The sequence below is a fragment of the Orbicella faveolata genome, unplaced genomic scaffold, assembly GCF_042242905.1.
Source record: "Orbicella faveolata isolate gen_17 unplaced genomic scaffold, um_ofav_v1 contig_47, whole genome shotgun sequence".
Lineage (NCBI taxonomy): Eukaryota > Metazoa > Cnidaria > Anthozoa > Scleractinia > Merulinidae > Orbicella > Orbicella faveolata.
In genome coordinates this window covers 18448830-18473186 of record NW_028301577.1, presented here as the reverse complement: position 1 = coordinate 18473186, position 24357 = coordinate 18448830, and the positions used below count along the sequence as shown (strand labels likewise).

Here is a 24357-nt window from a genome sequence, read left to right as displayed (position 1 = left end):
TTATATATGTTGTGTGGATCACTAAAGAAGAACTTTTAAAGTTGCGGGGTATATATATTATGTGTGTATCACCAAAGATGAAGTTTTAAAGTTGCGGAGTCTATATATCATGTGTCGATCACCAAAGAAGAAGTTTTAAAAGTCCGGAGTTTGTATAGCATGTGTGGATCGCTAAATAACGAATTTTAAAGTACGTTGCGGCGTCTATATATCATGTGTGGATCACCAAAGAAGAAGTTTTAAAGTTGCGGAGTCTATATATCATGTGTCGATCACCAAAGAAGAAGTTTTAAAAGTCCGGAGTTTGTATAGCATGTGTGGATCGCTAAATAACGAATTTTAAAGTACGTTGCGGCGTCTATATATCATGTGTGGATCGCCAAAAAAGAAGTTTTAAAGTCGCGGAGTCGATATCTCATCTTTTGATCACTAAAGAAGAAGTTTCAAAGTTGCGGAGTTTATATAGGTTGTGTTGATCACTAAAGAAGAACTTTTAAAGGTGCGAAGTCTATATATCATGTGTGTTTCACCAAAGACGAAGTTCTAAAGTTGCGGAGTCTATATATCATGTGTGGATCAGTAAAGAAGAAGGTTTTAAGTTGCGGAGTCTATATATCATGTGTGGATCACAAAAGAAGAAGTTTTAAAGTTGCGAAGTCTATATTTGTTGTCTGTATTACAGAAAAAGGAGTTTTAAAGTTGCGGAATCTATAAATGATGACTGGATCAATAAAACAGAAGTTTTAAAGGTTCAGAATCTATATATCATGTGTGGATCACCAAAGAAAAAGTTTTAAAGTTGCGGAGTCTATATATCACCTGTGTATCACCAAAAAAGAAGTTTTAAAATTGCGGAATCTATATATTATAAGTGGATCACTAAAGAAGAACTTTCAAAGTTGCGGAGTCTAAATATCATGTGTGGATCACCAAAGAAAACGTTTTAAAGTGTCGGAGTCTAGATATTATGTGTGGATCACCAAAGAAGAAGTTTTAAAGTTGCGGAGTCTATATATCATGTGTGGATAACTAAACAAGAAGTTTGAAAAGTGCGGAGACTATATATCATGTGTGGATAACCAAAGAAGAAGTTTTAAAGTTGCGGAGTCTCTATATCATGTGTGCATCACTAAAAGAGAAGTTTTAAAGTTGCAGGGTCTATATATCATAAGTAGAGCAATAAGGAAGAAGTTATAAAGTTGCCGAGTCTATATATTATGGGTGGATCAGTGAAGAAGAGTTTTTAAAGTTGCGGAGTCTATATATCATGATTTGATCGCAAAAGAAGAAGTTTTAAAGTTGCGGAGTCTATATATCATGTGTGGATCACCAAAGAAGAAGTTTTGAAGTTGCAGAATCTATATATCATGCGTGGATCAACAGAGAAGAAGTTTTAAAGTGTCGGAGTCTATATATCATAAGTGGATCACTAAAGGGAAAGTTTTAAAGTTGCAGAATCTGTATATTATGTGTGGATCACCAAAGAAGTAGTTTTAAAGTTGCCGAGTGAATATATCGTCAGTGGATCAACAAAGAAGAAGTTTTAAACTTGCGGAGTCTATATATCATGTTTGGATCACGAAAGAAGAAGTTTTAAAGTTGCGGAGTCTATATATCATGTGTGGATCAGTAAAGAAGAAGGTTTTAAGTTGCGGAGTCTATATATCATGTGTGGATCATAAAAGAAGAAGTTTTAAAGTTGCGGAATCTATTTGACATGTGTGGATCACTAAGGAAAACGTTTTAAAGTTGCGTTGTTTATATATCATATCTTTATCATCAAAGAAAAAGTTTTAAAATTACGGAGTCCATATATCAGGAGTGGATCACTAAAGAAAAAGTTTTAAAGTTGCGGAGTCTCTATATCATGTGCGGATCACCAAAGAAGATGTTTTAAAGTTGCGGAGTCTATATGCGATGTGTGGATCACCTAAGAACAAGTTTTAAAGTTGCGGAATCTATGTGACGTGTGGATCACTAAGGAAAACGTTTTAAAGTTGCGTTGTTTGTATATCATGTGTTTATCATTACAGAAAAAGTTTTAAAATTACAGAGTCCATATATCATGAGTGGATCACTAAAGGAAACGTTTTAAAGTTGCGGAGTCTATGTATCATGTCTGGATGACCAAAAGAATAGGTTTTAAAGTTGCGGAAACTAGATATTATGTGTGGATCACCAAAGAAGAAGTTTTAAAGTTGAGGTGTCTATATAGCATGTGCAGTTTACTAAAGAAGAAGTTATAAAATTGCGGAGTCTATATATCATGTGCTGATCACCAAAGAAGGAAGGAAAAAGTTTTAAAGGTGCAGAGTCTATTTATTGTGTGGATCAGCAAAGAAGAAGTTTTAAAAGTTGGAAACCATATATCATGTGTGGAGCACCAAAGAAGAACTTTTAAAGTTGGTGAGTCTATATATCATGTGTGGTTCACGGAGGAAGAAGTTTTAAAGTTGCGGAGTGTGCAGATCACCAAGGAAGTAGTTTTAAACTTGTGTTGTCTAAGTATTATTTGTTTATCACCAGAGAAGAGGTTTTGAAGTTGCCAAGTCTATATGGCATGGGGGGATAGCCAAAGAAGATTTTTTAAAGTTGCGCAGTCTATATATCATTTGTGGATCATGAAAGAAGAAGTTTTGAATTTGCGTTGTGTATATATCATATGTGGATCACCAAAGAAGAAGTTTAAAAGTTGGGTTGTCTATATATCATGTGCGGATCACTAAAGAAGAAGAAGTTTTAAAGTTAAAGTTGCGGAGACTACATATCAAGCGCTTTAAAGTTGCGGAGTTTTTATATCAATTGTTGTAAAGATGGGCTGTCTTTATATCAAGTATTTGAAAGTCTGTATGTGATATGCGGGTTACGGGAGAAGAAAGTTTAAAGGTGCGGAATCTATATAGTGTTTCAAAGTTTTGGTGTTTATTTGTTAAGTGTTTTAAATTCGTGGAGTCTACATAGTAGGCGTTTTTGAAAGTTGTGGAGTCTATATATCAAGTGTTTCAATGTTGGATAGTCTATATATCATGCCATGTGTGGATCACAAAAAAGGAAGTTTTAAAGTTGCGGAGTCTATATATCATGTGTGGATCACGAAAGAAGAAAGTTTAAAGTTGCGTTTTCTATATGTGAAGTGTTTTGAAGCTGGGGAGGCTTTATATCAAGTGTTTTATAGCTGCACAGTCCATATATCATGTGCGGATTACCAAAGAAGAAGGTTTCAAGTTGCGGAGTCTATATCTCAGGTGTTTTAAAGCTACGGAGTTTATATATATCAGGTGTTTTTATGTTGGAGTCTATACATCAAAGGTTTTAAAGTGGCGGTGTCTATTCATCATGTGCGGATCATGAAAGAAGAAATTTTAAAGTTGATGAGTCGATAAAAGTTTCAGATGCGGATCATGAAAGGAAAAGTGGTAATGTTGCGGCGTCTATTTATCCTGTATTTTAAATTTGCAGCGTCTGTATAGCATGCGTTGTAAAGCTGTGTTAATATATATTGAGTGGTTTAAGTAAGAATGCTTTACTTACTTTTTATGAGTGGAGTGATCTGACATTTTTGTGGAACGATCTGAGGTTACTTTGGAATGATTTCACTATGAAAGATGTGACTCTGGAATGGTCTCATCACAGGATGTTTTAGATATTTAAGATACATCGTAAGCTTTTATTTTTTTGGTTTGAGGACTCTCCTCAAAACCACGTTTAGGTGATTAGAGGCCTCCTCTTAAAATATTTTACAAATATTTATTTATAGGTCTTGTCGCGGGCTTAATGGCAAAAGAAACAGTTCAGACCTCTTCTGACAGGTGAACGCTTTTAGGGTAAAACTCAGAATGCGGACTGCAGGGTGCAGATTATATACAATTATTGGATGAGGTTTTTGTAATATCCAGAGTAACCAAGGTCGAGGTAGGGGTTATCAGCCGAAGGCTGAGGCTAATAACCCTTACCGAGACCTTGATTATTCTGGATATCACAAAAACCAAATCTAATAATTGTTTTATTACACATTCAACGAAAAAAAAAAAAATGGAAGGAATGTTTTTGCTTCTTCACTGACGGCAAGCAACACAAAGCACGCGAACTTGACATGATTACCCTTAGAAATCATGCACCGCGGTCATACATGAGATGATTACCCGTGACCTTGAGTGTCCTTGACATGATTATTGTATAATCTGCAGCTAGATGACATCACAGGCGCTGATTTCGAAAATTCACTGTACGCTTTCGGCTAATCGGAAAAGAGATAGTGACTTCAATGTATGATAATGACCGAAAACTGGAGGTTACATGCAGACTGTGCGTGAAATTCAGACCAGGGGTAAAATGCTGACTGCAGACTACAGAGTTTTAAGGTATATATAGTGTTATTTCCATTATTAAAATGGACCTTTTCGGAAATACGTCGGCCATTTTGTTATAGGATACCCAGGTGTCAAATACGTATTAATGTTCACCCTGAGCATACCATAATAGCTATTTGAAACAATGGAATTCAAAATGGCCCAAAAGGTTCATTCAGGCTAATCGCAGTCTGCTATCCGGTTAGTGTAAATATTCGGGCCTGAGTAGTGCTCTGGTTAACCTGAACATCACTCAGGTTAGCCTAAATAATGCTTCGGTTATCCTTGGTGAGTGGGAGGCGCGGTGGCCTCATGGTTAGTGCGCTCGTCGCCGGATCGAGCGGTCCGGGTTCGAGCCCTGGCCGGGGACATTGTGTTGTGTTCTTGGGCAAGACACTTTACTCTCACAGTGCCTCTCTCCACCCAGATGTCCAAACGGGTACCGGCTGGGGGTAACCCTGCGATGGACTAGCATCCCATCCAGGGGGGAGTAGAAATACTCCTAGTCGCTTCATGCTACAGAAACCGGGATAAGCTCCGGCCTGATGGGCCACTTGGTTCGCATGCAGACTTTACCTTTTATCCTTTGTGAGGTAAGTTCTGAATGATGGGAATGCTAAAATGATTCGTTTTTCTCCTGGTCTGCAGTCTACATTTTACCATTAGTCTGCATTATTTCATGTCCGGTCCGCAGTCTGCGTTTTACACTGACCGTCGTTGAACGCCCGAGAACGTGGCGCAAGAACAAGGCAAAAAGAAGAAGTCTTCAACATTCATGAAGCGTAAGAAGAAGGCTCATTGATCCAAAGATGGTGAAAGATGGAGGTGAGTATCATAAGACTTTATGCACGACAGAGGTGATGGTTTTTATGATGAACTGAAGAAGCAAACCATTCTCCCAGAAGGCTATGTAGCGTCGCGCTCAACTTTGTTCGTTTGCGTTCTTCCACGCGGATTTTCAGCTAAGAGAAACTGTTTACAGTGTATCTCTGGGCTAACAGAACTACCTGTACACAAAATATGAGAAATACTTTGGGCCTACCAACACAATATAATTAACAGGAGATTTCTTAGATTTATATATATTGTCAAAGTCCTGCCCTAAACAATTAGAAGTTTGTTTTATCGATAGAAGTGAGCTCCACGGACACATAGATCGCACCCAAAGCAAAGACGTTATCTCTACGCATGCCGGAGCAAGTTACTGGAACTCACTCCCCATAGAACTAAGGAGGTGAAAAACTAGGTTCGGACATCAAGAACTATAAATTCTCGGCCTATATGTAACTTTCACTTATATATTTGAATATTTTTCAAGTCAATTTTCGTGCCGGTTTAATTTACACGTAGGTTTCTTCTGTTTAGTTACATGATGCACGTGTAAACCTAGACATGTGCGCTGCATCAGCACAATCATACGCATGAGGAACGAATATGTAGCAATGCTTGCGTCGCATTTGTAATCCAGGCCGTCTGTACAGGGCAAACGTTGCTATGACAACGTTTTGACATCTTTCTATTAGTTTAGTCTCAGCGAAAGAAACAGCGCACAGCCGCGTGTGCATTTTGAATTCTCCTACGCCTACAGTAACATAAATTCGGATTGAGCAAGAATGGGGAAAACCAGCAAACACCGAGATGTCAACTGAGAGCCAATCAAAACTTTGAGTGGCTTCCATAGTGTTCATTATGCTATAGCTTTCTTTGTACTGTAGTGGAGAGACTGTGGGTTCTCGCAGATTGGCCATTTTCTTAAGGGCACATTTGTTAGCAACAAGTATTTGTCATTTGGTTCGATTTTTCTTCCACCTGAGATGCATTTTTTGCATCGTTTCACATTAAGAGGTGCCTGCTCCTTAAAACTAAATTGAACTGTTCTTTATGTGGTGCATAATTAGTCGTGAAGAACCGAAAATGTACATGACTGTGCTTGAACAATCGAATCTGATTCAATTTTTTAAGTAAGTCGACATTTTTCAATTTGCAAATATTTGCAACGTGTGATATATAATAGTACACTGATATGTGTGAAGTTATTGTGCAAAAAAATTCATTGCGTGGACGAATATTAATTTATTCTGGCGGAATGAATTAATTAAAATTGTATCCAAGATGAGAATTTATCGAAATTTAAAGTTTTAAATCTGTTATATCTTAATTTAGAGTAGCAATTGAAATTAATGTGTAGTTCCTGCTGTAACAGTTATAAACTAAGGAAGTCAATAAACGGTAGTAAAATGGGCTGTTCCCACTTGTGTTTGAGGGTGTCACCTTAGAAAATTCTTACTGTTCACCAGCAGGAATTCCCAGAATATGTATATAGTCGGCACTCCTAAAAAAATAGCAGAACTAAATTTAAGTACTACTAAATAGCGTCTATTTATCACGACACTCTCTAGGGTTTTCAACAGGCAAATAGACGTTATAATAACATTCTTGTTTCCTAGCCAAGTTTGGATGCGGATGAGTTTGGATTATTTTCGGTGTAAACTCATCGAGACACCGCCGCTAGGCCTCCAATCAAAGAATGGCCCCAGTATCGAGAGTTGCTTATTCTCTTCATAACAAAGACAACAAGCTCAGTCAGTTCTCGGAGATTAACTGGTACTTCGTCCCCGACTATTCTGGCAATATTGTTATACTACTTTGGTGTATAATACCTTTGTAAAGCAGTGCCACCTTCTACAACATTAGGTTGTCACCGTCAAAAGTTGATGAAGGATCATACATATCTCTCTGTCAGCAATGGATATCCGATAATGGTATCGTATGATATTCTGCGGCGGTAGGAAGAATGATGGCAAATTTCTGTTCTTAATGCAATTCTCCAGTTGGGCAAACATTGAGGATGTCAGACGCCTTACATTTTCAACTGGAATTTCCTCAGAAAATGACTGAATCTGTTTGTTCTCTTGATTTCCAGACTTAAGAAAATGTTCATACTGAGTGAAGAATGCCATTTTCAACATGTAGCTGGAAATGTATGTCCTTCCACTGTGGTGATTTGGTACCAGCTTTGATATATTTTCCATCAGAATCTTAGCAAGAACGTAGCTGTACTTGATGTCAAGTGGCAGAGAATTGAAAATCCTGGTTTCCATATGAGAATAGGACAATCTGAAGTAAGATTCATGGCCTCCCTCAAATGGTTCTGCAGGTGCTGGTTTACAGACAACAATCAATGAGCCATAATGCTTCACAGCTTTTGGTAGCAGTAGGGTCTCTTCTACCACAGCTTTTGGCCACCAGTTCTGGAGGTGTATGACTGGAGCTAGATCCACGGATATGGACAGGTTGTTGTACTCTCTGCCAACCCATCTCAGTTCTAGGCTGCTGATTGTAGTTGCCCAGAGTAATTCTAGAGGGCCCTTGTCCCAGTAGAAGTGAAGATCCAGCCAGGTGTTCTCTCTGCCAAGAACCCTTTGGATGAGACTGTATAGATAGCAGCCAAAGACCGAAGCCACTAACTTGTCGCCAATGAAGATATTCTGGATTTGGTCTTTGGAGAGGCCTGGCTTAGCATTCATTCTTACAAATCCTGGTATCGTATCATCGGCTTCTTTTATGTCCAACAACTCGGCCACAGAATGCATGTACAAGAGGAAATCAAACTCTTCCATTCTTCCGATTTTGGTTCCCTCGCTCATACTGCCAGAAAGCACAGGTGTGAACCCCATTCTGGTGTCCAGCTCCTTCACACCTCTGGCAATTCTACTCATCAGTGTGTTGATTTCTTCCTTTATGATTTCCAACTCTTCCGTCATTTTTACAGGTCCTTCATCTGGATCAGACAAATAGTTAAGGCACAGAGAATCAATGCCGCCCAACTGGGACTTTAATTTGGCTACATGATTGTCCACATTGAGGTTTTTGTCTATTGGGGTCCGCAGTGTTTCCATGGCTTTGACCAGATGTGAATCTGGAACACCACACCATAGTGTCAATATCTTCTTTTCCAGTGGTGATTTGATATCCAGGTTTCTTTCACACCCACTAGAGTCAGAATCATCTTCGTCTTCATTAAATGCAATGTTTTCTGTATTTGCAAGCTCTTCAGGCATTCCATTTTCAAACTGCATATTATATTTATGACTTGAATCATCACTTTGATTTTGTTTATTTTCACCATGATGTAATGTGATGGTTTTACTGACTTCATAGCACGTCATCCCATTTACATCTCTGATTTCATCGGGAACACCGGCTTTCATCAACATAGCACTCAACGATCTATCCATGTCATTCATTTCTATGAAATGAAGACAACTCCTTCCAAATCTGTCTTGCATGTCCAGTCTACTTCCATTTTGCAAGAGTAATTCAACCAAATCTTGGTCTTTCCTCTGAATTACTGCAAACAGGGGTGTGTGCCCATTTATGTTTCTTAAATTAACATCAGCCCCATTGGCTACCATCATTTGAACTATGGCCTCATTGACTGTGGGAATAGCCTGGGGTTCGCCATGTCTACCTTCGGTGCCCATATCCAGATAATGAAGTGCACATTCCTGTCTGGTGTTGACTGCATTCACCATAGCACCAGCTTTGATGAATTCTTCGAGCATCTTAAGTGTAAAATCAGAGGGGTTTACCAGAAGCCAATGCAGTGGGGTGTCTCCCATAGAGTTGCTAAAATTGATGTCACCATTATAGGCTTGCAGTAACTTTAGAGTCTGTATCCTCTTCTGAATGAATCTGTTTTCATCTCCCACAACGTCAGAGAATGGAGGAGTAGTTCGCTTAGCTAAGTAAGACATCGCTGTGTCCCCTGTAAGGTCGGTTGCATTGACCAGGGCACCAGACTCCAGCAAAAACTTCACAACATCATCACAGCCATCGATTGCAGCATAGTGAAGAGGGGTCACATGCGAACTGGTTTGGCAGTTAACATCTCCACCTTTCTCGAGAATCATCTGCGTCACTCTCACACACATAGGAGTCTGATCCGCATCATGTTTCTGCTCCCACTTTGCGTAGTGGAAGATCCTCACAGCATTGTGGAGCAAATGATCATCAGCAGCCATTCTGGTGTTCACTGATGCTCCTGCCTCCATTAAGAACTGGAACTTCTCAAACTGGAACTGATTCTCAGGAAAAAGCCCCGAGAGCAAGAGCTGCAATGGAGTGTAGTCCATCTCACCATAGAGCTCAGTAGAAGCACCATTCTGAAGCAGTAAGTTCACAATGGCAGCATCCACACTAGTATCTATAGCCATATGTAGAGGAGCTTGCAGGTCCTCATTCTGCAGATTCACGTCACTCCCTAGATATATCAGTAACTGGCATATCTCTTGTCTGTTCTTGGTCACTGCAAAATGAAGAGGCCCCATTAAGTCCTCAGGCCCAAATGGTCTGTTTAACAGAGACAAAACGTCATCACTGTCATTAACAATCTGGGCCACCTCATCTGTATCCCCATTCTCTATTGCTTTATGTAGCTTGCGTATCTTGTCATTTTGTGACTGATCACTTACATCATCTTCTCCTGGAAAGGACTGCTCTGCCATGCTTACAATTCTTGTCGTCTTGTAAATAATAGTGTTCTGCGTTGTTCCCAGAAACAGCTTTCACTGAAACATAATACAAGTAAGCAATATAACTCATTTATCTGTACACGCCAAACGCCAGATAATACAAGTTTAAACATTTTTCATGTAATCAATGTCATAGCACAGTTTGCGGAAAAAAACTTGATCGCCCCGTTCTCACCAGTTAGGTGGGAATGCTCAAACTTTCTAAAATGAAGCAAAGCATTTAAATGTTTAAATTTCAGTTTAATCAGATGAACAACAAGCTTTGGTAAAGCAATGAAGTGTAAACTAAGGACAGATACCAAAGTATGGCAAGCTAAAAGGTCCGAAAGGTACACCGAACGGGCGCGTAATTAATTCTGTTTACACTATGGAGTCACAACTTAAAGGTGCAGTAAAAGAAAAAACAAGATTTGCCAATACAAAATTAATTTGGTCAGGAGCAAACTAGAAGGCGTTCGAAGGTGCACGTGCTTGAGTTCGGAGGTGTTGTGAAGCGCTCCGTAATGTAGCCGTCGTAGGCGGCCGCTGCAACCTTCAGACACTAATCACAAAATGGATGAAAAAGAAAGCGATAACAGTTCAACCACCAAGGAAGAAAAACTAAAACGATAAAGGAATGATGGATCGCAAACTGACGGAGATCTGAATAACGCTGTTGGTGAAAATTCCCAAGATGGCGCCTCGACTGTTTGGCAAAAGGGGGTCAACAAAAAGTAAGACTCTCTGCTAGAAAAACGTTCCTCTAGTAGAAAACCTAACGACGATTTAAAGAAGTTAAAAGAAGAGAGCAAGAACCTACAAAAAGCGCAAAAATGGATGACAGACGAGCTCAGAAAACTAAAACGGAACTACAGTGAAACCTTTATTAAGCGGACACCTTCGGGACCTTCCCAAGTGTCCGCTTAATGGAGGGTGTCACCTAATAGAGGTTTGTAAAAATTTGCGCAATGTTTGTTAACGATTAACATTCAACGGCTACTCTATACTGTGATAAAGTTCCATTTTGTTAAGGAAGCTAGCCAGAGTTCAAGTTCAATACCTTTCATTATCAATGTTAATTTGTTTTTTAAATGTAAAAACATAACAGCAAAACAGCAACGATAATACGCGCGGTACATGGAGTCTTTCAGAGTTTGTGTACAAATTAGTTATTTCTTAAAGTAATTATAAATTGAAGACTGTTTCTGGTTTCGAATAACTATTTCCTGAAGCAGATCTGTTGATTTAGACAGGACCAGCGAAAGCTTCTCATTCCCTTGAAATCTTGCATTTTCGAGAAGCTTTTCGGCCATTTGTAGCCCGTCCCAGTCGGATTTTATTTCCGGTGCCTTCTCATCCTCATCATTCACACATAGCGAGAACGTAATCCAATACTCCTACATTGTCAGTTTAGTCCGGTGTCCGCTAAATAGAGGATTTTAACAATAGAAATTAGCCAAATACAATTTATTTTAGTGTCCGCGTCCGCTTAATAGGTATCCACTGAATAGGGGTTCGTTATAAAGAGAAATATAAGACGTTAACTTCGGGACCCGGCTTAGTGTACGCTTAATAGAGGGTGTCCGCTTAATTGGGGGTCCGCTTTAAAGAGGTTTCACTGTAGATAAAAGCCACTGGGTAATTGAATGACGCAACGGAGAAGGTCATCAAAGTGAATTAAGGTAATTCCATCAAAATAAAACTCGCAATAGATTTTCTTTCAAACTTTGCCTGCTGGCTACTTATATCAAGAGAACTTAAAATTTGAAATAAAAAAGGGGGTCCCATATTCGTTTAGGAGCAGGAGGACCATCAATAGACCCCATAATTCCTGAAATTATCCGCTTTCAGAAACGTTTGTATTTGAACCATTCACCTTACGCATTAAGAGAGCAGAAAAATAGAGAGAACGTTAAGCGAGAAATACAACAATGGATGTATTTGCATAAATGTTAAGGAGCAATTTGACGTAGGTTTCATGATAAGGGCACTCATATTTAGTTGACAGGGATACAATATGTTCCAAGCACGCAGTGCTCTAGTGCCACATATTATCTTTTAAAAGTGCTAGCTATGCTCTCATTTTCCGTGATAATGTTTTACTCTACAATAGAAATTGGTCCATATTCACTGTATAGAAAGAAGGTGATCTCTGGACTCAAACTAAACAAAAAAAAAGCAATAGGTCCCGGAACTCGTTTTCGAGAAAACAACGATGATTTGTCTCTCGCGAGCCAAGAGTCACCATTTTGTATATGTTGTGTATGTGTACACGCTCGTGAGCGCGCGCCAATGACGCGAAAATCGTGCGCAGTAGGGATGCGCGATGCAATTCTGAGGAATAACCTCAAGGAATCGACCTCCCACAACCAATCAGAGTGCGTATTTTCTTTGGGCTGTTTCTGAAACACTTAAAGGAGCTTCGCCACGGTTTGCGCACCTTGAAAAGTTTAACCTAAATTTTTCAGGATCGTCGTTTACAATCTCAACCAAAATTAAATAGCTTGAACCACTTTTTGGAGACGTAGAGTTGAAATGAAAATCTGAGCAACCGATTGGTTTTTTATTCAATGTAGAATTGAATGCCTACCTTCGTTTAGCCAAGCTAATTTCGTGCACTGTAAAGCTAAGCCGTAACATAATCTATATAAGTGTTCCTTTTCGTCAACGTCGAACGTCGCCAACGATTAAGCCCCTTCTACATTACACCAGAGACAATTGAAAACGGCGTTTTCACTCCAAAAAACGCATCAAATGTTTTCCGTCCACACTACGCATGAGAAATTTTAAAACGCAACAGTCACTTGCGGCAGGAAAGCTTGAGTGCACCCTTGGGGGTTAACTTAATCACATGATTATCACTGGGAAGATAATGTTTTCAAAACTTCCGTTTTCAATTGACAGTTTATTTTCATCGGTGTTTTAATCAGTTTTCATAAGTTCAACAGTTTTAAGATATACGCTGTTACGACCGCAGGTTATCTCTGGCAGCTTCGCCAAATTCGCCTGATTTGCAAACTCCCTAGCTTGTTTCTGCTTGCACCTGTCCTGGCTGTACCAGGTTTTAATGGTTTGGGTGACACCAGGAGCCCAAGGCGCTATAATTGTAAATGAAATATTGACAAATTCAAGTTTTGTTTTTTTTTTAATTTTTTGTATGTTTTTGTTTTAGGATTGCTTTACTTAAAAGCCGTTACAATTGATAAGCTCAGGAATTTTTCAGGTTTAGGGCCTATTCATATGAGCCCGCGGTTTAGCTCAGTTACCTTGACGAATTTTGCCCGGGCAGAACTCCCATATGAAAAGGTCGGGGTGCTCATCGGAAAATTTGAATTTAACCCCCAAAGGAGACCAATCTGAGCGTGGTTCAAGCCCTATTTCACCGCTGAAAAGATACCACTTAAAATGGAATAAACTCGACTACCAGCCGCTCTTCAGGAAAGGAACCTGTGCCAGTAGACGGTACTCGAGGGACCGGCGGAAATCGAGCCTAACAACGGAAATAAGGGCGTTTCTCATCCTAATATTAAAGCTAAAAAAGTGGCGTTTCGTCATAAACACCCTAAGTGAGACCGGAATCCTTGATTTATACCCCTAAGCGAGACGTCGAGCATCCCCGACCTTTTCATATGGGGGTCCCACACCCCAGGGAATTTTGTTGTCTGTTCATACGGAAATTTCATATGGTGCCACATAAAGTTGCATCGTTCGCGAATGTCATAGCCTTGCTGCCTCTTGTAGCTGATTCGCATACTTCTGAAGTGGAAAAACATACAGGGCAAAAATTATGCCATTTTGGTCGCTATGTTAAGAAAGCGAAGCTATTTTGTGAAAAAAACTTTCGTCCCGGCTGGGCTTGAACGTTCATATGGGAAAATTTGCATTCCGGCTGTCGAGATCTCGGTTCTGGCCAGCCTTCTCACATGAGCACATCGAAATTTTTACAAAGGAGATTAGCCCGGTCAACCGGGCTCACTGAATGACAAATGCTGCGTGACGCAGTGTGACAGTAGCTGGCAGGAAATGTACATAAATCGCTGTAAACAGAAGAGACACAGCAGTTTGAGACTATTTCTGACATTGTAACCGAAAATGAATCACCTTTGCTGGAAAGGAGAGGTAGTTTCTGCTTTCTGGTCATGTTTATTCGAGCTTCTAATGACAGTGTAAAATCGGTACAATGGTTCAGCCTGCTTCATTAATCCGCTTTTGAACAACTGAAGTCTTGTCTGCGGCCATACAGCATTTTTTCTCTATCCCGATAATCTCAAGAAATCGTGTGATCCACTTTTATCGATCTCCGACATTTGCCAATTTATTAGTATCGAATTCAATCGACCACGATCAATCTTTATCGACTATCGAAATGACAAATTGTAACACCCTGAATAGTGAAAATAATCCCGGAAGTAACGAACGGTCCCTACTAGCCTCAAAATTCGTTACCAAATTGAAATACTAAGCAATCAGTGAGAATAAAAATTAGGGTAAGATTCAAGCAGATTCAGAGAGTATATACTAACTTATGGGCTCAGAATAAAACTACATTTATACCTCATAAGTCCTTATACACGATAGAGTAATTAGCGTGGCTTACCTCTGTCAGCCAAAATTTCAGTTTCTATTTGGAAGTGTCTGGGACTCCTTGTCCTTATTGACTGTTTTACGACCTCGCCACCTCAATCTGTATCAGAAATTTGTCAAAGATGTCTTGAAACTAAATCGGAAAATAATCAAGACGTAGAATCAACTCGCTATAACACTCCGTAGTGGAGCGAGCTTTTAGGAAGAGGAACTCCCATGGCCCACAATTCCATGCAAGATTGAAATTGACCAAATCCCAGGGCCCTACGTCTTCCCCGTCCGCTGAAGAGAGAGAACCATGGGAACGAAGTTGACTTAAAGTAAGCATGTAATACATAAACAATAGCCTCCATTTGGCGCGAATATATGCTCGGATATTTGTTCGCGGACATTATCTGTTCCGAAAAGCGAACAGTTTTCCGAGAGCGTAACTCGAGGAAAACTGTGAGCTATGAGGAACAGATAATGTCCAAGGACAAATATCCGAGCATATTTTCGACCCAAATGGAGGCTATTGTGTTTATTATTCTTCAAATCTTTTTCGCAACGCGCGCAGTTTTGAAAATTGGGGAATACTCTCTTTGAAAACTCACAAGTGCAAATTAATTCTAAATTGAACGAGAAAAACCGTACCATTACTTACTTTTTCAAAGCTTCCGCGCAAAATTTTCGTCATCATTTTATGTGATATCATTGGCTTGGAAAATTTCCTATTGTCTTTCAGCCAATCATAATCCAGAATTAAGATGTGTAGTTTGTACAGGTATTATACTTCTTGCACTGGAGTTACACTTTTTGCACTGGTGTTACACTTGAACTGCACCGCTCTCAGCCAATCAGAATCAAGTGATTTTTTCGTGAATATTATTACACAAGTTAATTACCCAGCAAGCGAATTCTTGTTTATTACATAGTGGTCAAACTATAGTTAAATAATTGATTTAGAAAGCTACTGTAGCTTACTCTTAAACCCGAAAATTAAGAAATTTTGGATATTTTTGTTTTCTTTGTTCAAGCACTACGGTTACATGTAATAGAAATCTTAGAGGGCTTAAATATCTTGAGTAATCAGTATTTGCCTGTGCCATGCTTCTGACTCGATAATGTCCGTTTGGATCCAGATGAGCCATTTCACTTAACCAGTTAACATTAAAACAAAAGCGAGGAGTTTAAATTGCTTTTCTCTAGCAGTCATGCCCAGAGAATTCCCTTCCATGGCATGAAATTCATCTTTATCAGTTCTCAAAGCACATAAGTCCGAAATGGCACAAAACAGCATAAAATTGGCTAAGTCAAAAATTGAGACTCAATAGACCACTTTCGATATATTACAATTCAGCCTAACACAATAGACCTCAGCACGAGGCTTTGGGGAATAAACCCCACATACTCTGTAGTTACTCCCCCGAGCCTCGTGCTGAAGTTTATTATTTTAGGCTGAATTTTAATATATCGAAATTGGTCTATTTTCAGGTTTTTGTCTAGGCCACACTTTTCGCCCCGGACCACGGGACCCGAAACGATTGACCGTGGCGAAATATAATTTGAAGCCTAGGAACTAGGCAAAGTTTTACCTACTCTTTTCTAGACCTCAGCATGTGAAGTCCCTACCCTTTTATGTAGCCCCAGCTTGAAAATGATACCCCTTTCGGGCGGGGCCTGCCGCTATAGTCCATTATAGGAAGTGCCCCCTGGTAATACTTTCCTCTCCATGTTGTTTCGAACTGTATACAATTAAACCCCAAGGTATGGTTGAATGCTTTTATTTTACGAAAATGCGTGGATTTAAACTGTAGCTCGGCTGAAATGATTTGGCTAAAGCAAATTTACGCCTGCAAAACACGAATAAGACTGAGACAACATCTTCGAAAGTGTCTCCACTAGAGTTTGCCTCATAATGGAATCTAAGAGTTTTGGAGTTACTTACAAATTTTATACTGTGCAACTGTAAATACTTCGGACACTTTTACGGTTTTATTTTCGGACACTTTTCGTCCGAAATTAAAATCGTCCGAAATTTTTGCAATGTATTGTAGTCGGCAACAAGTAAACTGGATAGAGCAGGCATAATTTAGCCCTGAAAACTCTTTCAAGACGGCTTAAAGGTTGTAAAAAGTGAAAAGCATAGAAAGTTCTTTATCACTTCTTGGCAGTATTGCCTATTTGGGATTCTGTTCAAGTGAGCTCTTCAAATCGTCTTTTCCGTGCATTGAAGTTTGTCGTTTCCGCGCCTGTCACTTGAACATCATGAGCTGAACTTTGATGGTTTTCCTGAGCCTGCAGACCATCTCTGCTTTCACAACGTTTGTGTACTTTGTAGTTAGTAAAACAGTCACGTACTCCATCAGCCTATAAAACACAAAAGAAGAGCATGGTATGTAAAAAAAAAAATAGTTACCAAGATCACAACATGGTTACAGGTGTATCTCCCTCAAAGTAAGGGGGAATTATGTATAGAGGGAGGAATATTAAGTTTTACAATCAAAATGTTCAACTCTCCACAATGCATGTTTTTTTCTTGCATAGTAAGTTAGTTGGGAAATCCAGCTGAAGAAATCTCAATATCTGTTAAGAAAAGGAGATATACTCTACTGTGATTTGAAATGCAACTGTCATTTGCAGTCGAGAAGGTGACTTATACAAGTTTGCAAATCTGTTGATGAAATAAAAATCAATACTGTTTGGACAGAAAATGATATGCCAATGCAGAAGTTAAGTTAAGAAAAGTTGAAAAGAATTATGCTTTTATTCGACTCCTAAAGGAAGTACACTGTTGACAACCTTTCTATTGGTTTCTCAGATGTGTGTTAAGTGTGTGACCTGTGATATCCTCTGGCCCCATTTGGGCGATCTTGCACTTTTCTCAATCTTCTGAGAAAAATATGAGGAATGAGTAAAAAGAGAGCAGATTAGTTTGCGCCGGTAGTTCAAAGACACTGACGACCCTACAGGAAACTGGTATATCTTTAAAATGACTGTAAGCATCGTTGGGATCATTGAGCAAAAAATTGAAAACGCAAGAGTCACTTAAAAACGATAACGCTGTTTATGTTTCTTTGTTTCGTGGTTCACACTAGCCACCCTGCTCTAGGTGTGCGGGATAGCTGGGGAGCAGGGGATTGGAAAGGGGTGAAAGTGTTTCTGTTCCTAACCCCAAAGCCCCGTTGTCACTCTGCGGTTCTTTGCACTACCCCTCGACTGAAGCGAACGCCTGGAAACAGTGTAGATTTCAACCGACCTGTCGCTGCTAACTATCCATAAAATAATAGAGAACTGTTTCCTGTGTATACCTCTGATTGTCCTCCCAGCATGGAAAAATACCTTTCTGGTTAATTTACGCCATCAGTACACGCTCCAACTCACAATTCAAATTACTTTGGAAAGGGGAGGGATAGTTGATAGACTTGTTAGAGAGGAAGACTCCATTGAAGGAAGGACTTAGATAAATGTAGAAGAAATACACTAATCTACTGTCTGTACTTTGACAGAGAGATGGCAGAGAGAATGGCCTCTAGTCAAAGTAAAAAATCTGATTATACCTACGTAAATAGCCTCTCCATTAAGCCCCCCAAACTCATCAGGTATCTGAACATCTACAGCAAGCTGCATTTTAAAAGAGGTATAAAAAAACATCATTGATAACAGCAGTGGTTCAAGTGACTATTGCTGATCAACCTACCACAGAAACCATGATTTGTAATAGAAGCCCTATCCTAAGATACATGGGAGAGGGCATCTGCTTTGTACAGAGTACATGCTGGATTACCCTTTAAGTCAATCTTTTACTACAGTTTAATTATCTCACTTGGTCCTGAAAGTTTACATTTTATAATACTATATTATTTTGACGTTTGTTACATAGTTATTTGAAAATGTTCGTAAACAGGGGTTTCATTCACCAATAACTGCTTCAGCAGGAGGGTAACTGGTTTTCACACACGGGCAAAACTTTTTGAACTGAACAAAATCATCCTCACAGCCAGTCAGTTTGCTCAATGCCCAGCCCTTAATGAAACCCCAACATAAAACAAATCTCACATCATACTTTTATAGTATCTCTGTATATTTTATTAATCTTGCACTGTTTTGGGCACCTCGATCTACAAGCTAGGTGAACTCACAGATATATTTACAACAAGTAAAACTATAAAGAGATACTACAGACATCATAAAGTGAATTTTCTAAATTTCACCTCTCCACCCTGGTGTATAAATGGATACTGGCAAACTAAATGCTGGGGGTAACTAGCATCTCATTCAGGAGGGAGAAGAAATACTTCTAGTTACCTCATACTACAGAAATTGGAGATATGTGCTGGCCTTAAATGAGCCACTTGGCTGGTATGCAGATGTTATGTTACCATTATCCAACGTTAGGGGAGCAGAGATGGTATAGTGGTAACAGCGCTCACCTCCCACCAATGTCGACCGGGTTCGAAACCTGGACCCGGCAATTCAAGTGGGTTGAGGTTGTTGTTGATTCTCGCCTTACTCCAAGGGTTTTTCTACGAGTTCTCCAGTCTTCCTCCCTCCACAAACACGAACACTACTAAATTTAAATTCGATCTGGAAACAGTGGACGAAGAGCCTCTCCATGTGTTCCAGTTATTTAACCATGTTTTACCTAGAATAAATGAAGGGAAAAAGAAGATATTTTACAGGAAAAAGGTGTTATTGTTATCTTTAGAGCACACATCCTATCTGAGTTTTTCCAATGCCAGGTGCACCACAGAATTCTGTAATTTTACCAACTGGTACTCCGCCACCTAACATATCATCAAACTTTTCACAGAATGTGACAATGCTTCCAGATGACTGCTCCTGTTGCAGAAGATCATACACATTCTTACTTCTTGGGATGGAATTTGAGAAAGCATTTCCATTTGTTGCTAGCTTCTTATTTGATGTCTGCAATGAATCATTTGAGCTTCGGACAGTCTGTATCATTATCTTCAAAGCTTCTTCTTTCTCAACTCTAAGGTCTGACCACAAGAGAAACAAAGAACAGTTTTCATGAACAATAAAGTCGATTAGAAAACAGCCTAAGAAATTACGCATGCTGATTGGTCAAAAATCGTGTTTCTATAACTCAATGGAAACACAGAACAAGCATGAGCTGTTGACATATTGCTGGCGCGTGCAAAGAGAATTTACATTTTGATTACGTTTTTGTTTTTTTCATCGCGGTGTTTTCCAAAAGAAATAAAAAACATGTTCTCCATGTTTCTATTGAGATATAGAAACACTCGTGAAAGTTTGGGATAACTCGAAAAAGGCTGTGGAAACACTCGCCTGTGGCTCGTGTTCCCACAGCATTTCTCGCTCTCCCAAAGCTCCACTCCTGTTTCTATTTACAATTAGATTATGAGCTCGAGATTTCTATGAGGTGATAGCTGATGAGGCCGAAGGCTGAATCAACTGAAGGCCGAATCAACTGAAGGTCGAATCAACTATCACCTCAAAGAAATTGAGAGCAAGTAATCTAATTGTTTTAGTAGAATTCTAACTGAAATTTACTTCAAATAATGGTTTCCAATTATTTTCTTGACGTATTATTAAACTATGCACCTGAAAAAGATCGCTCGCATTGACTTGTCATATAAAATTGAAGTTGTGTGCTCACGCGCATCAGTTTTTCAATAATTTCAACTTTTTTAAAAGTCAAGAAACCGTAAATGTCCTCCTGTAGACTTCTCGGGAATTTAATTATCCATTTGCATCGAAATTTTCCTCCAAAACTTCGGAAGAACGAAAATACGTCGTCATTTCCTAGACGACCTCCAGCCACTGCACACTAATGGCTGATAGTGTTCAATGGCTCAGCCAATCAGATTACAGCATTTGCATTAGTATACTAGTAGAATTCTACTAAAACTTGATAGAAACATGGTACGTTTTCTTTTTCTTAATTAATTTACTCCAGGTAAAGAAGTATCTACACTAGGTTCATAATCTTAAGGCCACACACCCCCAATTAAATTTAGACCAAATTTGCTTCAGGGTATAGGTTTTTGCTAAGTTTATATTCTATGTTGTGAAACATGTTTTCCAGGATTAGCTGAGTCGCTCACTGCTATGTTACCAACATAGTGTTCATACTGTAAATCCTTGAATTAGCACCCAGGCGCTTCTTTCACATTTAGGAGAAGATGAGGGGTGCTTATTCAAGGGAGGCACTTAATTGAGGTGGGTGCTTATTTAATTTTCCCCAAATCATGGTCAGATATGATCATTTGTTGTAATATTTGTATGTGCAGGGTCATAGACTCTTGGTATGTGTCAGTCCCTCAGAAGTCTCAGAAGGATCCTCTCTCTCTTGACCAACTTCGTAATGCAACCCCTTTAGCTGGTCTAGGCCTGCTGCACAAGGGGTTGGTCGGGCTTTATTAGGCCTTGAATCAACATATCTTCACTACAATCCGTTGCGATGGTCAATGCACAGTGCTTGAATGAGTCGATAATCGCTTGTGATTAACAAACCCCTTCCCTAGAAGTAATTTGAAACGTCAAGCAAATTAAAAGTGCTCCAATCTTTTTATTCCCTTTTACAGCTAACGTTTTTTGACGAAACATGGCTGTATACGCGAGGTAAAAGCGAAAAAAAATCAATCAAGTGTAAGCTTACTTGCCTTCACTCAATTCCGTGGGACTCACATCTCTCAGGTCATCAACAGTGATGTAGCCTGCGCTGGACAACTTATGCAAGTAATTAGGAGCCAAAGGGAACGTGGATAACTCTCGTTGCATTAAAATAGTGCTATCCAACACCTTTCTCCATAAAATGTGGTAATTTTCAGCAAAATGGTAACGAGATGATTTCTGCCGCCTACTCAAAACTTGGCGCGTAAGTGACCGATAAAATAAAGAAAAGACTGGGACAGAGTTGAGTTTCCACTGACCAGTACGTTCCACGAAACATTTTTTTTTTTACGATAACTGCATATCTCGCGCGCTCATTGGCTAATTTTCATCGTCAATATGCGGACAGACACATGAATTTATAATTTGTGCGATGCGTCAACGAGCGAGAGCGGACAATTTGACAATTTGTTATCGTAAAAACCAAATTGACGTCAGTTTTTCATGCGTTTGTTCTATTATTGATCATGAAATTTGTCAAAACGTTGTCAAAGTAGTTGTGGATCCACGGATATGAAGAAATAAGTTGGAATACAGCAAAGGAAGTTGGTAATTTAAATAAATTCGTCCCGTGAATCGACATAAACATTTAGTAAGCCATTTTCTTTAAGTTTTCTTTACTATTCATTTATTTATTTATTTTATTTTCTTATCATTATTATTTGAGTGTCCACAATTAGTTATTTAAAGCTAAATACTACGGTGGCCTACAGGGGCAGCACAAAAATATTTCTCCCAGTGCAAAAATATTTATCCCAATACAAAAATATTTATCCCAGTACAAAAATGTTTATCCCAGTACAAGAATATTTGTCAGTATTGGAAAAAATATTTTTGTATTTGAATAAATATTTTTGTACTGAGATAAATATTTTTGAAAAGAAATTGTAACATTTTTATACTATTCCGTCCTCTCACAATGTACACAAATACCGCAAATATTCAACCTATACACATTGTCTTCAGTTCATTTCAATTCATTAACGTGCAAGCATGACTAAACCAAACAGCTCAGAAATTTTAAACTTTGAAACTCTTTTCAAATCATCTGCGCGCGCGAGGATGTAAAGACATTGCGCGCGCGTAATATGACGTAATAATACAGGACGTAACATGTCGATAATTTCGATAGTCGATAAAAATCGATCATCGTCGATCGTTGTCGATACTAATCAATCGACAAATATCGGAAATCGAAAAAAGTCGATCACACAATTTATTGTGATTATCGACTTTGTTCGATTATGATTGATTTTGATCGATTTTGATCGATTTGATCGATTTCAATCGACAAGTATCGAAAAAACAAAAAACGATGTATGGCGGGAGGAAAGAGTACAGTTGCCGAGGACAGATTAATAAAGCAGCATTGGCTATGCCAAGACTTCATTTTACCGCTTTTGTACTGTAATTGAAAGCTCGTATAAACCTCAATAACCGCAGAGAAACTACCCTTTTCTTCCACCAAAAGTATTTTATTAAGTAAATCATTTCAGATGGAATCTCTGAAATACTTTCTGTTGTATGTGTTTTATAGCAGCTGTTATCACTGTAAGCAATGATTTATGCATATGTGATGTTGAACCTAATTAAACTTCTACGCTTATCAATCTAACAAAGCAAAACTTCAATTAGTTAAAATTTAATTTCCCAGTATGCTGTTTGGCTCCTATTGTCACCCTAACGATTAAAAGCTGTTATAACTGAACGTGATGTAATGTACGCAACTGTTTACAAATTCAACTACGTCTGGAATTCGTTTTCCGCTGAAAACATGTGAGGAATTTTCTCACCAAGAACTGACATAAAATTAACCTGGGCGATCAGCCACAGAGATACCAGTGCCATCCAAACGTGAAGTAACTGAACCAAAATAGCCATGATGCATACTTGATTTAACGCAGCGTTAAAATTTCTATGATAAAATAAACAATTTGTTGTAGAAAGATGACTTCCGGGTATGCTCCGAATGCATCTAAGAGAAAAAGTATATGGAAGAAGAGATATAGAAGGCGTTCCTTTCGGTCATCGAAATAATAAAGACACAATGCGTTTTTCCTGAAAGGAGACCAGTCTTCAAACGGAGTTCCAGTATTCCAGAACTTAAAAGAGAAAAAGGCGTGACCTCTCATGTTGTGGTCATGTGATACATCATGTAAAGTTGCTTGAGCACAACGAACTTTTTCTATCAGATCAGCTTTTTTTTCGTTCGACCTATAGGTTATGTTCAAGTCATCAAGGACTTCTTTCAATAAACGAACAGTCATATCTTCCGGCGGCCCCATTTTTTTCCTTTCAGCTTCTTGCTTTTTAAGTGTCTCTTCCTTTTGAAGTCGTCCCTCCTCTGCTTTTTCTAGCTGCGGCAACAACGCCTCAAGAGCTTCTGTATTTACTTCTAAAGGGCAATCCCTTCTTTCCAAAGGACCATTAAATGTCACTAAGTGTGTATTGCACTCGCTCCACATTATTTCAGTAGTTTCCGTCAATAGCCACTTTCCGTTGCCCTTTTTGGTGTGCGAGAGAACTTTGAAACACGCCGAAACTTTGTCTCTCATTTACATTGTTTTCTTTCTTCCATTCGAATACTGGCACTGCAGACTTCGCAGATGTCTTACGCAGCAAGCGTAAGACCTGGCTACACTTCATACCGATCCCTGGTACCCAGAAAGCTGAAATGTCACTTAAATAACGTCCATTTGTAGTCTTTTTCGGACTTACAATTGCTTAAACTTTCTCATAAAAATCACTTCTTGCCACGGCCATCCACCTGGCCATTCTTGAAGTGGAGGGGTTGTACACTTTACCTTGTTGCAATGATAGGAAATTTGCGATGTGGTAGAATTTCCCCTCATACTCCACGTAGTTCGGGGGAAGAGGCTGCTCTGTTGATGATGTTCCGGCGTTGTATGTCGATCTTCTAGCTGTTTTTATAGTCGCTGACCCCTCTATTAATTCTTCATCTTCGACCTGCATACATATGTCGGATACTGATGCGGTTACGCGATCGGTAAACATGTCTAGGCCACTGATGTTATCGTGCGATTTGCACACAAAGGCATATCTTTGCCTTTCCATATCAGATGAGAATTTTAGTCCAAGATATGACTCGTGGAACCACCTCCGACATTCAGGAAAGTCACAACCAATCCAGTGTGTTGTTGATGGTGGTTTAAAAGTAGGTTTAATGGCAGCCATCGATTGTAGATTATCTGGGATTATAGATTATTAAATCAGCTTATGTTTAAGTACTGATGTGTGCTGCCGATTTTGAT

General features: G+C 39.1%; 1 protein-coding gene across 2 annotated transcripts; it reads right to left on the bottom strand.

Annotated features, from left to right (window-relative positions):
• Window positions 1-5380: 5380 nt before the first annotated feature.
• Window positions 5381-14700, bottom strand: LOC149097463 (uncharacterized). 2 transcript variants are annotated; one of them, XM_089279612.1, is made up of 3 exons: window positions 14460-14700; window positions 9824-9919; window positions 5381-9657 (listed from the first exon to the last, which is right to left on the bottom strand). In XM_089279612.1, the coding sequence occupies exon 3, from the start codon at window positions 9563-9565 to the stop codon at window positions 7040-7042; it is 2526 nt and encodes an 841-aa protein (XP_089135738.1). In that variant the 5' UTR covers window positions 9566-9657; window positions 9824-9919; window positions 14460-14700; the 3' UTR covers window positions 5381-7039. The 2 variants fall into 2 exon arrangements, with proteins under 2 accessions (XP_089135738.1, XP_089135737.1); XM_089279611.1 differs by having other exon boundaries at window positions 5381-9919.
• Window positions 14701-24357: the final 9657 nt, after the last annotated feature.

Bases quoted from the DNA above. Each gene is read 5' to 3' on its own strand.
- LOC149097463 (XM_089279611.1), bottom strand. From the start codon at position 9,856: ATGGCAGAGCAGTCCTTTCCAGGAGAAGATGATGTAAGTGATCAGTCA.